The sequence below is a fragment of the Falco rusticolus genome, chromosome 16 (genome assembly GCF_015220075.1).
Source record: "Falco rusticolus isolate bFalRus1 chromosome 16, bFalRus1.pri, whole genome shotgun sequence".
Lineage (NCBI taxonomy): Eukaryota > Metazoa > Chordata > Aves > Falconiformes > Falconidae > Falco > Falco rusticolus.
In genome coordinates this window covers 5988308-6000626 of record NC_051202.1, presented here as the reverse complement: position 1 = coordinate 6000626, position 12319 = coordinate 5988308, and the positions used below count along the sequence as shown (strand labels likewise).

General features: G+C 44.4%; 1 protein-coding gene across 1 annotated transcript in view; it reads right to left on the bottom strand.

The window, feature by feature from the left end:
* Positions 1–1552: 1552 nt before the first annotated feature.
* Positions 1553–12319, bottom strand: part of PKNOX2 (PBX/knotted 1 homeobox 2) — an 89096-nt gene continuing 78329 nt past the window's right edge. The window contains exons 8-13 of the mRNA XM_037409983.1: positions 7684–7816; positions 7495–7592; positions 5361–5480; positions 3511–3587; positions 2951–3129; positions 1553–2192 (exon numbers count right to left, since the gene is read on the bottom strand). Coding sequence (XP_037265880.1) covers positions 1945–2192; positions 2951–3129; positions 3511–3587; positions 5361–5480; positions 7495–7592; positions 7684–7816 — 855 coding nt within the window. The 3' untranslated portion in view covers positions 1553–1944. The remainder of the gene's footprint in view (positions 2193–2950; positions 3130–3510; positions 3588–5360; positions 5481–7494; positions 7593–7683; positions 7817–12319) is intronic.

Below are 12319 nucleotides of genomic sequence, written 5' to 3'. Positions count from 1 at the left end.
GAATATAATTAATTTTGGAGTGAGCATCACTCATTTTAGGGAGCGTGGGCTATATTTTGGGGTGAGCATCACTCATTTTGGGGGAGAATCACACCTTTGGGGGGGGGGCCTCTTGGGTAACATAATTCCTTTTGGGGGAGAATCACTCATTTATTGAGAATATAACTCATTTTAAGGGAGCATCATTGATTTGAGGGGTGGTGTAACATTTTGGGGGTGTATCATTTGGGGGGCGCACCGCTCATTCTGGGGTAAAACCAAATTGGAGCTCATGTTGGGGGGGTATTAGTCATTTTTGGGGGACCATAACTTTTGGAAGTTTAAATCCTATTTGTGCCCCATCACTCAAGTGCAGATTTGGGTCAATTCGCTCATTTTGGGGGCCGATTCTCCTATTTGAGGGGAATTTTGCCCATTTTGGGGCTTCTCCACTCACAGGAAGAAGCTGCTAATAAAATACAGCTGCGAAACCTCATCTCGTAGCACTTTATAATAAATGGCCATGAATTAATACTAAATTACAATGAATCCTTTATGAAATTACAGATTACATTCACGCCAGATCAGTATTGAAAAATAGGCTTTTCTGCCCATTGCATCACTCGGGTGGTTTTTTTGCCCCCAGCTGCTTTTTGTGGTTTGTTTTTGTTTTGTTTTGTTTTTGTCTCAACTCTTCAAGAGCCAAAAAACCAAAAGGACAAAACCAGCAAAAAGCCGCCAAAAAAAAAAAAAAAAAAAGGGGGGGAAAAAAATCCTTCTTACAGAAACCTGCATTTACAGGTGGAACCTGCAGAAGAAAATTCCTTTATTATTTTCGCCCTGTGTCGCCTGGGTTTGCTTTTGCCTTTCCCCCCACACCACGTTTGAAGGTGAGATTTGCCCTTTTGCTAGCATTTAAAAAAAAAAACCAAAATACATTGGGTTTTTTTGGCAAAGCTGCCCTTCCCCATGGCTTGTTTGGGGTAAAACTCCAACATTTTCCCACCAGGGTGGACGGCATCAGGGAGACACCATCGTTCCAGAAACATTATTGAATTTCCTTCCACCTGGTTGAATCTTGGGGGGGTCACCATTCAATGTTGGGTGAAAAATCTGCTTTTTTTTTTTTTTTTTAAACCCATTTTTTCCCCATTTTTGCCTGACCCGTTGCCAAAACACTGCAGAAAATTCTCGCTCCCAGCAGCTTCTGCCCCAATGCTGCATCCAGTCTCAGTCCTTAAGGACAAGGATGGGGTGGGTTGTTTTTTTTTTTTTTTCCCAGATTCATTGGGTTTTTAGCACATAAATTAAAAAGGATTTGGGGGAATTTCCTCCCTTTTCCAGATAGTTGCATCCGCAGTCACCAAACGGCAGCAGCACCGGGGAGGTCTGGGCAATCCGGTGGGCCAAGAGCACCAAACCCTCCTCAGATCCAACCTGAAGCAGAATTTGCACTCGCCGATATGTTGGGGTTTTTTTCCCCCACGTGCCAATATTTTTCTTTTTGGGGGAAAACCCCAAAAAGCATAGGTCCTGGAGTTGCAGTTGGTTGTTAGTTTGGTTTTTTGTTGGGTTTTTTTTGCACCAAGAAATCCAAGTGATTGACGTGGTGGCCCACGGTGAAAACCCACTGTCGCCCAACAGCATCCCAGCATCGCGTGGGGAAAACGGCTTCCCCTAAAAATCCTTTTTCTTACCAAAAATGAAGGGGAAAAGGGAAAATTAAGAAGAAAACCTGAAAAAAAATTAATCTGGCCACAATATGTGCCTTGTAAACATGTGTCCTTCACTGCCACGTGCCGACATGGTGGTCCCCGCGCTCCTGTGGGCAGCCGGGGCATCCGCCAATGCCTCCAATTTGCTTCTTTTTCACCAATTTTGTTGCTGTTCTTGCCAATTTTTTTGGCATTTTGGGGGGAATTTTGATTCCGGTGCTGTCAGTGATTTGGGGAGGTGCAGGAGGAGTTATTCCAGCGAGTCACTGTGGTCCAAGCCGAGGTCAGTGCCGGGTGCTGCTGGGAGGCCACCAGGCTCTTCCTCCAGCTCTTCCTCCTCTTCTTCCTCCTCCTCCATCTCGTCCTCGTCCTCCTCATCCTCCTCCTCTTCCTCAGTGCCATCGAGGGAGTCGTCGTGGGCTGCCAGCATGGCCTGCTGCATGGCCATGGTGGCTGTGGCTGATGAGAGGGGCTGCAGGTTGTCCATGCTGAGTGAGCCTGAAATTAAAAAAAAAATACAGAGAAATGAGGATTGCCCAGCTAATGTGAGAAGGACAAAAAAGTGCATAAACCCAGAGTAACCCAGGTGGAACGCTGCACCTAGACAGAGCACCCTGTAGGGTGTCCCACCTGCCCCAACTGCTCCCCAAGGTGCAAGCATTAATTTTTTTAGCTAATGTATCTTCATTAAATAACAGGACCCCTTCATTTTTGATCAGGTAGATGCCCAAATCGGTTGGGCAGATCTTCTCTTCATCTTCTTTCTAATTCCACCTTCTTTTCTCAGCCTTCTCTCTTTTGATCTTGTCTAGGCCATGCTCATGTCTACTGTCTTCAACCCTTCATCTTCTCCACTCCTTTCCATCATCTGTTCTCTGTTCATCCTCCCTTCATCTTCTCTCTTCCCACCTTGTCTCATCTATCCTCTCATCTCCATCCTTCCGTCTTTTTTTCACGTTGTCTCCTCTCCCCATCGCCCCCCTTCCCCCCCCTCAGGAGATGTCCCACGGGATACCCCGCAGTGGGTGATCCTTGAGGGCTGTCCCTATGCCACGAAGCTGCCAGTGCCCCAGCACCAGCACCCTTGTGATGGCCAACTGGGAGGACCTTCTTGCATGAGCCGCCTCTTCAGCATGTTTTTTTTCCCCACAGGGGTATAAAGGGCTCTAGAAATACTTAATTATCAATTAAGGCCATGAATTAATGCATCGCCTCCCCATCCAGGAAGGGCAGAGGCTGTTGGGGTTTTTCCTTACCGTCAGGATTTGTCCCCGAATTGCCACCCTGCTGCTGCAGGACTCCGGCGGCGATGGAGTTGGGCCAGAACCGCTGGGTGGGCCGGTGCTGAGATTTGATTTTCTTGGCTTTGGGGGCTGGGTCTGGGTTGCTGGCGTCGAGCATTGGCTGCAAGATGCGCCGCCGGGCGTTTATGAACCTTTCCAGGGAAAAGAGAGACCATTCATTACACCCAGTTGGAGTTAAAGCAACAGATATTATAACAATTCAATGAGCTGCTATCTAAAACCCTTTCGAAAGCGGCTACACGGTCCAAAAAGCTGGTTTTTTACCCTATTTGTCTGTTACACCATTGCATTAATTTTTCCAGCCGAGTTGGAGGCTGCTGCATATTGGATTTGCCAGGAGAGGGCACTGAGACATTGCACACGAGCGCCGTCAAATAATGCATGAGCCCATCTCCCAGAAATCATCCCTAACTGCTCGGGTCACTCCCAAAAAAGCATTATATATCACCGAAGGAGCATGAAAAAATTTCTAAAACCAGCAAGGCGACTGCACGGGCTGCCGATGCGCTCACCAGTTGTTGACTTGCAAGAGGGTCAGGTTGGTTTGAGCCGCAATTTGCCTCTTCTCATCCTCTGTGGGGTAGGGATGCTAGGAAAAAAAAAAGAGAGACTGGGCAGCAAAGTGACATCTGTGTGCAAAACGGCAGCCCCAGGTGAAAAAAAATAAATTAACTCCTCCCTTTTTTAATTTATAATTTGGTGGCTTCTTGCATTTACAAGATGCAAGGCTGAAGGGTAGCATCTGAGAGCGTCATGGTTTCTCCTGTGTCTTTAGGGCTTTCCAAAGGCTTTTCCTTGAAGGAAAATATATATTATTTTTTTTTATTCAGTGATTTTCTAATAATGGTTGTTGGTAAAGGTTGCATTTGGGTTTCAAAACCCGCTGTGACCCGCAACGCTCCTGGTCAGATGCATCAATAAACACCCTGAAACATCTGCCCTGCGAGACTATCAGCACTCAAAGTCTCAACAACCTCCTCCCAACCGCACCACAACACTCGGTCCAACCCCAAAAATGAAATTATTATCAAACCAGCCCCACGTGTCATTTTTCTGAGCCCCAAGCCAGCGCCAGTGTTGATTCACATGACTTTTTTTTTCCAGCTGTGCCCACAAAATAGTGTGATCTCCTTAATGAAACCCCCCAAAGTCACGGCACGCCGGAGAGTCCCATCCCACAGGGGCCTCAGGGATGCCAAAGTGGTAAAAATAACTTTTTGGGCAAAAATATCCCCCATTTTTGGCATATTATTTCCAGCGTTCCTTCCTCCTGCTAGTGCTACAAACCCCAAACCCAATAAAATGATGAGCATCAATGCTATTAAGTTAAAAACCACATCACGTATGATGCCAGAGGGAGAAATCTCATGGGGAAGCCCAAGCATCTGCTGCCCATGAGGACCAGGCTGAGAGCAGAGGTCCAACCAACCATCCAGTAGAAGAACAATTTCTGGTAGTTTTTTGATCGAGTTTTGGAAATCTTAGACCATGGGGTTCTCCTGGCAGACAGCAGAAAATTGCTTCTCGGTTTCTGGTCTGCTAAATCCTTTTTCTGCTTGCAGCTCTGCAGTTCAGCCCTCCAAAAGCACGGGAGATGCATGATGTGCCTTGGGATGATGGCCCAGCACAGCAATGCTCTTGTCCTCAATGCAATAAATCCAAAATTTCCCATAAAAAAAAGGCTGGGAAGTTCCCAGCCAGGGGCTGCTCCATGTCCTGGCTCATGTTTTTTTCCAAGTTGCTCCTTGAAGCTGTGTTTTTCCATCTTGCTGCTACCTTGGGGGTTCTCCCACCTTCTTGGAGACCCTCAGGCAACTCTCTGCAACCCATGATCAAAGTGATTTCTTGGCCAAATTATGCAGGGAAAAGAGAGGGGGTTTTAGCTTTCTGCCCTTCTTTCAGCCCTGCTGATGGGAGAGGAGTCTCCTTGCATGGAAATATCCCGGTCGTGTCCTCCCCGCTCCCGCTGCCTGCCTACATCTCCATCCCCAAAAACGGGGCGATTTTGCGCTTCTGCATTTCACCTGATGGCTGATGCACCACAACCATACCTGCAGGGCAGCTTTCACCCTCCAGCTTGCTAGAAAAGGGTATTTAGGAGCTGTTAACTGTAAAAAAACGCTCTATGATCCATCTGCAAAAAATTTGTGGAAGTCCCCCTCTAGTTTTCTTGGCTTCTTCATGCATTAAAGGAATATTTTTACCACCTGCAGTGAAAACGGTCCTGCCCAAAATACTCCCAAAATAAAAGCAAAGCCACTTGGTGCCTCTGAATATAGATTCAGACAAACCACCACCTTGATTTGTTAAGTTTCTGGGGTTTTTGCCTTTTTTTTCCCCCCAGCTTTCTGGCGATGCTCACCATGAGATGCTGGAAGAGCCATGAGCGCATGATGTTGGTGGCATGTTTGGGCAGGACGCCCCGCTTGTTCTTGGACTTCTTGTCCTCACCATCAAGGAGGGAGGTGAGATCCAGGTTCACCTGCCAGGGTGGAGGAACAGGGGGGGAATGAGCTGAAAACAGCGATGGGCAAAACCAACCCAACAAGGAAACCAAAATGAGCAAAACCACCCCCAAAAATGAGCAAAACCAACCCTAAACGGGTGTGGGGCAGGTGCAAAAACTATACACTGGTAGGGAGCATCCAAAACTCATTTTTCCAAAAAAATTTGCATTAAATCCACATTTCTCCCCAGGATCTCTATTTAATAGCTCCATTTTGTTGCTTTGTGAAAGGCACTGGCACTTTTTTCTCCCTGTGATGGTACTGACACGGTTGGGGACCGTGGTGACGAAGCCAGACCCTTCTCCATGTGCAGTTAAAAACACTTCCACGTTAAAAAAACAACTTAACAACCCCCCCCCCCCCCCAAACAAGATGACTTTTTCAACCTGAGGTTAAAAGCCCCCACTCATTAACCCCTTGCAAACCTGCATTCCTCACCCAGCTGATTCCCACCACCAGGAGAAACATGCCCATTGAGCGAAAATTTCCCTCCCCCCCCAAAATAAGTATCTTGCTGCAAGAGAAGTTTTAATGAGGATGCAGGAGCTGAGCAGAAATCTCAGCGCTTGAGTTAAAAAGGGATTTTTTTTAATATTTTTTTTTCCCCAGCTCTTCATCAAAACACTTCTGGATGAATTAAACATCAGGCCAGCAGGTCCCTGTGATTCCCCTGGGCTCCGGCTGAATAAATCATGCCGGCGGCACGGGAAGAGCATCCGGAGGTGCTTGTCCAGGGCTCTCTCCCTGCCCTGATATTCCCTGCGAGCGTGTTTTTCCCACCACGCAGGGTTTTGCTGCAAGAGATTTAAGCCCGTGACAAAGAGATATTAAAGAAAGAAATTTTAAAAAGCATCACACAGGCAATAAAATTGCTAGGGAGGTGCCACGCATTTCCAAAATGCCATTTTAAGTTTTTGTTTTGTTTAAGATGCTTCTGCAATTAAATTGGGGCATTTCAGAAAAAAATTTGCATGGGAGGATTTTTGCTGATATGCAGCGTAAGCAGAAATCAGTGTTTTTTTGCCCAAATTCTGGGCAAATGGGGGTTTGTAAGAGACCACAGGCAACGCACTCAACAGGGGTAGCAAGTTGTGCTTATAAATCCATTTCTACCCCAAATTGTCTCCTTATTGCAAAAATGCAGCCACGCAGGGAAACCCCTCATAGTCAACTGCAATGACAAAATAAAGGAATGAAAAAAGGAGCAAAAGGCTAAAAAATACCCCAAAATCCATAAAGCAATGAAAAAAAATGAGCCTTTCCCCTGAGCACTGTGATTGCTATACTGGACCGGGAACGCCAGTGATCCCAGACCCATAATATAACAGCAATAATATATAGAATAGAATTAGAATAGCATTGGAATAGAATTAGAATAGAATGGAATTAGAGTTAGAATAGAATAGAATTAGAATTAGAATAGAATGGAATTAGAGTTAGAATAGAATAGAATTAGAATTAGAATAGAATTAGAATTAGAATAGAATTGAATAAGAATAGAATTAGAATTAGAATTAGAATTAGAATTAGAATTAGAATTAGAATTAGAATAGAATTAGAATAGCATAGAATAGAATAAGAATAGAACAGAATAGAATAGAATAGAATAGAATAGAATAGAATGGAATGGAATGGAATGGAATGGAATAGAACAGAACAGAATAGAATGTAATATGGCATAATATAATACATTATGGTATAATATACTATAAATAATATAATACAATAATTATACGCTGTGTATAATGTATATATTATAATACCACGTAAGATATCGATAATACAAGCATTGCTGCAATTTCTTAGGTTGTTGCTATAATTCGCTAGGTACCCCAAAGGCACCTGGCAGATGGATTTAATCAACTTTTCTTGCTAATTAAAAATTTAGGATACTCCAAGGGTTGAATTTATGGCGAAATGACAGGTTTTGCTGGCTGCAGCCGCGCAAAACATCGCGACAAACGGCAGCGTGAGGCGGGACGGTCTCACCTGGGCATTGGGGATCTGTAGGGCGCCGGGGGCGATGGCTTGGGCGAGGACCTGCCCTTGCGACGTGACCATGGTCACGGGCTGGTACAAGGCTCCACCTATGGAAAAAGATGCTCATGGGGGGTGGCAACCTCCCCCCCCCCCCCGATTCCCACACCGCTCCTGCGCCGGCCCCGCTGCGGTCCCTACCTGGCACGGCGGGCGAGCCGCTGCTGGCGCTCATGGCCAAGTTGCCTGGTGGCAGCGCGGCCGCCGGCACGACGATGCCCGGCGGTGGGTTGGAGGCGGGCGGCAGCGCCGCGGGGGAGCTCTGCAGCATCTCCTGAGAGAAAAAAAAAATAAAAAAATTACCCCCTTGAAATTTCGCACGCAGAGGGGACGTGCAAGGGTGTGATTTTCCCCCTCCGATAAATTCACCCTTTTTTTTCCCCCTAGGTGGTTCAACAGGCAAAAATGCAGAAAAAGGGATTTTTCAGTTCATCACAATGGCAAAAAAAATAAAAGATGGAAAAATAAGGATTTGCGCTTTGCAAAGTTCCCACTTAGCATCTTCCCCAAACTCATCCTCTCTGTGCAGCCACTATTTCCCATCAGGAAAAAAGGTGGGGGAAAAAGAGCACAACAGACAAGACAGAATTTCTTCAGTCTTCTTCTTCTTTCCATAAATTTCTATTTTTTTGGTGCTTCTACTGGAACTGGATGATGCAGCATTTGCTAAAAGCCACAGCAAGCACCACGGTTTCGTCTTACTAGAATAATAGTAAAATGATGAAATTAATAATAATATCACCCCATTTGATATCATTCCTTGCAGTTTGATGCTAACTTCTTGCAAAACTGGGCACTTTTTTAGCCAAAAGCTGTAATCTTATTATCACCCCCGGCTCCGAAGCAGCTCTTGCACGCAATTGGAATTGGAAAAAGCTCAGATTGAAGGATTATTTGAGTATTAATGCAACATTTTGGGAAGGGAAGGGTGCCACAACTGAGGATATGGGGGAATACAGGGCGATGTACCGCAACCTCCCAGATGGGCAGGATTTTGCAAATAATATTTATAAAATTGTCATTTCAAAATAAGCCCAAGATAACGATGCATCTCTAATTCGCCCAGCTGTAATGGAAATAAACCTGCACTTGTTTCTTGCAATAAAAAATATTTTCCCCCCTTTTCTCTCCATCTTCCCATTCTGCGTCACTTCCCTGGTATCCAGCTGGTTCTCAACTGTTGAACAAAATGTCAACAAGGGGCTTTTTTCACCTCTCAATTAGATTTCTCTTAATTTTGATGCATTTCCTCAAAAAAGCTCTTACTTGGTTTAAGAAAAGAGAATTTCTGTGGACTATCACCATGCAACAACACTGGAAAGGGTGACCCTGCAAGGGGGTCAGGGTGGAGAAAGCCATAGCTCCTCTTTTCCTTGCAATAAAACTACAGAGAGAGTAATTTGAACATAGAAATCAATCATTTATATATCAAGAGATGACGTGGATGCATTGTTCAGCGGGGAGTCAGGGAACCCTTGTGTCCATATCAATGCATTTCTCATTGCTGGGGGGGGCAAATGTAATTTTTGGTCTTTTTTTTTTTTCCTTTTCCTTTTTTTTTTTTTTTTAACTATCAGCCACCACCGATTTGCCTGTGCCTGGTTCTGAATAAACTCTGATTTCCCTGCGTGCTTTTGCTATTAAAATTCCTCGTTGAATTTTTCCCACCCGCGATGCTGAGCACAAAACGTTGCAGCTGACGCCTCTGCCACGTGTTATTTTTGTCCTCTCCACTGGTGATCTGAATATTATTTATCTGGAAATTTTGCTATAATTGCTGTGAATTTTTGCTTCGCCTCCCAGACATTTCTTTTCATAGCTACGTTAAAAAAAAAAGTGAATATGACTGTAAAATACTCATACTTTTTTTTTTTTATATCCCTTCCCTATCTCCAGCCTTTTGGGGGAAATGGTTTTCATTTTGAAAAATGAGGATTTCTTAGCAGACAGAAAGCAAAAAAATCAAGTTGCTTTTGCATGCACTTGGACTTGGCTTTTGCTAAACATCTGGCTAACAAACACGGTGGAAATATTCATATAAACCCAAACGTGGTCCTTGGAGAACCTCAAAAAGCAGCCAGATACAGCCAGGGGCAACCAGAGATTTGGACCAGCCTGAAGACCTCCAGCTTCTCTCTCCTGCCTTGTTTTTCCATGATTCCTCCAAAAGAAGGGCATCCAGGAGACCACTTTTGGAAGTGCATTGGGAAGAAGGAATGTGGGGTATTGGAATATGGGACAAGAAACTGCCGTTTCCCCAATATATACCAGTCAAAGCCATTTTCAACAGCATTTTTTGGTGGCAAAATCCACATTTTTTTGGAAATTAGAGGAAAACTGTCCTGAAACACCAGTTAAGTGGTGTCCAAAAAGCCAGATTATTAGTAATTATTAGAAAAAAATATGAAAGAAATTGCTGCTGCTTCGGCAACAGCACTGTGAAACCAAGGGTACCCAATGGACGTGATGGTTCTGCCTTAAAATAAATATAGGTGTCTCCAAGAAGATTTTAAAAATATATTTTACATACTAATTGCCTTGGATCGCAAATGTCAGCCAAATTATATTACGCTCGTGATTTTGCTGCAGTGGAAAATATTTTATATTTTAGGACTTCAAAGAAATCGAAATGTTTCTGGCAATTCTGAAACCTGAGTGTAAAAAACTGCATCACTAGGTGTCTCTGCAGATCCACATCTCAGCACTGACCTCCCACAGCTCTATGGCAAAAGGCGATTTCTCTGAATTAAAAGTCACTTTAATGAAGAAAAAGACCAGACCTGGTACATATTGTGTTGCACAACAAAACCCTTCTTACAATAAAGCAAGTGTCAAAGACCATGTGCCCAAGTGTAAATAAGTGCTAAAATTCAGCCGCTAATCCAGCTGATGTTCGTCCCCTTGGGTTTTATGAAACAGCAATTTATTTTTGAGTGGCATACAGGCACAAAAATTTCCATCTCATCCTAACTTGGTGAAATTTCTTTGCGCTCAAGTAAAGCTGGGGAAAATGAGGGTTAGCTGGAGAAAAAGGAAACGCGTTAGGTGGCCGAGGAAGAGCTGGCCAAACTCAAACTCATGTGAGAAGAATCAAAAGGCTCCTTCGGGGGTGGGTGGATGGATGGAGATAAGAAAAAAGTTGGCTTTCAGTAACAGAGAAGTGCAAGCTTGTCCCCAGGGCAAACTTGGACACATTAAAATCTACACAGACCAGTACTGCATCAAGTCAGGCCAACCCAACCATGAGTTTCCAACCACCAGCAAGACTGAAGGAATTCAAGAAGATGAAACTCTGTCCTGAAAACGCTCAGTTTGAAAATGCCCACTGCCCATCTGCTGCAGTTCTCCCTTGAAATGAGAGCTGAAAAATGCAAGATTTAATCCAATTTAAAGGTCCCTGGCAGTGCTGTGGTTCCCAGTGTGACCGGCTTTGCAATGGGCTTTGTCTTGCAAGTCAACCAGAGAGCAGTGAGGACCACGTTGATGTCAAGGGAAAGTTGAACTGATCCACTTTAAACACTGGTTTAAATTGGCTTCCCCCGCCATGCAACAAGCACTGCCACTCTCCCATCCCTGCCTGAAAAAACTGGAAAATATTCATTAAAGGGAGTTAACAAGGGTCCAACGAGGACTCAAGGGAGAGGAATGAAGCCAAGTGAAAAAACACCAAGAAAAATGGAAGAAGGGGAATCGCTCAGTGGATGAGCTGGCCAAAGAGGCTAAAACTTCTCCACAAAACCAGACGAAACCCAAAATGAGAAAGCGATGGAGAAAGCGGGGCAGAAAGATGTCAACGAGGCAATGAAGGTTCGGGACCGGCTCATCGCACAGGATAAAACCCAACATTTCACCCAAACTTGGCCAACACCAGGAGTCATCTCTAGACTTAGCGACGTGGGAAGATTTCAGCAACAGTCAAAACATCTGTTTGGGTGCTCTCTCATCTTTCCATCACCTCCAGGCATTTTTGCATTTCCAGAAATTCTTGCATTTCTCATCTTACAAGGCACAAATAACGCCAAGCCACAGGCCATCCTTTTTAGAAACAACAGGGAAATCCAACCACGCTTCTCCCACAGTGATATTTTGACAGGTCCAGGCATTGTTTTCTCTGTTTTGGTCGACGTCCTTGTTATTGTGTATCCATAATTTTTTGAGTAGGCTGTCCCACGGGGAAATATTTGGCAAAAAAAATAAATATTTTACTTGCATGACCAAGCTGGTGTATCTCCTTGCAAAACGATTGACTCCCCTCTCATACCCTGAGAAAACCTATTTTCTGAGAAATCTTGTTCACTGGTATTAATCACATTTCCATGACGTAGATATAAAAAAAAATAAAATCTGAAATTAGTGGCTCCTTTGCTGTTTTACCTGCTCTCAGCATGAGTTTAACAGGACAATAATCAGCAAAATCTTCCCACTTGCCAGTTTTTAAACAGCGATCCCGTGATTCTTCAGTTCTCCAGAGCATCACCAGCCCTTAAAACTCAAGCTGATGGATACAGAGTATTTCCACCCTTTTTTTTTTCAAGCTTCATCCATGAAAAACTCAAGTATACTCAGTAAGTTGAAGCACTCGGGCACTTGACATTGCTTAGTTGGATAATTAGACAAAAATTTGACATTGTGTCGTCCCTGGTGTGTCATTGGCATCCAAAGGCCAGATGAGATGGTGGCTCCTGGTCTATCACCATGAGCAGTTTGGCTCCCATTGCCTGCTGAAATCCCCTCGTTGTCGAGGAAGCGTTTCCCCTCCAGTTGGGTCTTTCCTGGG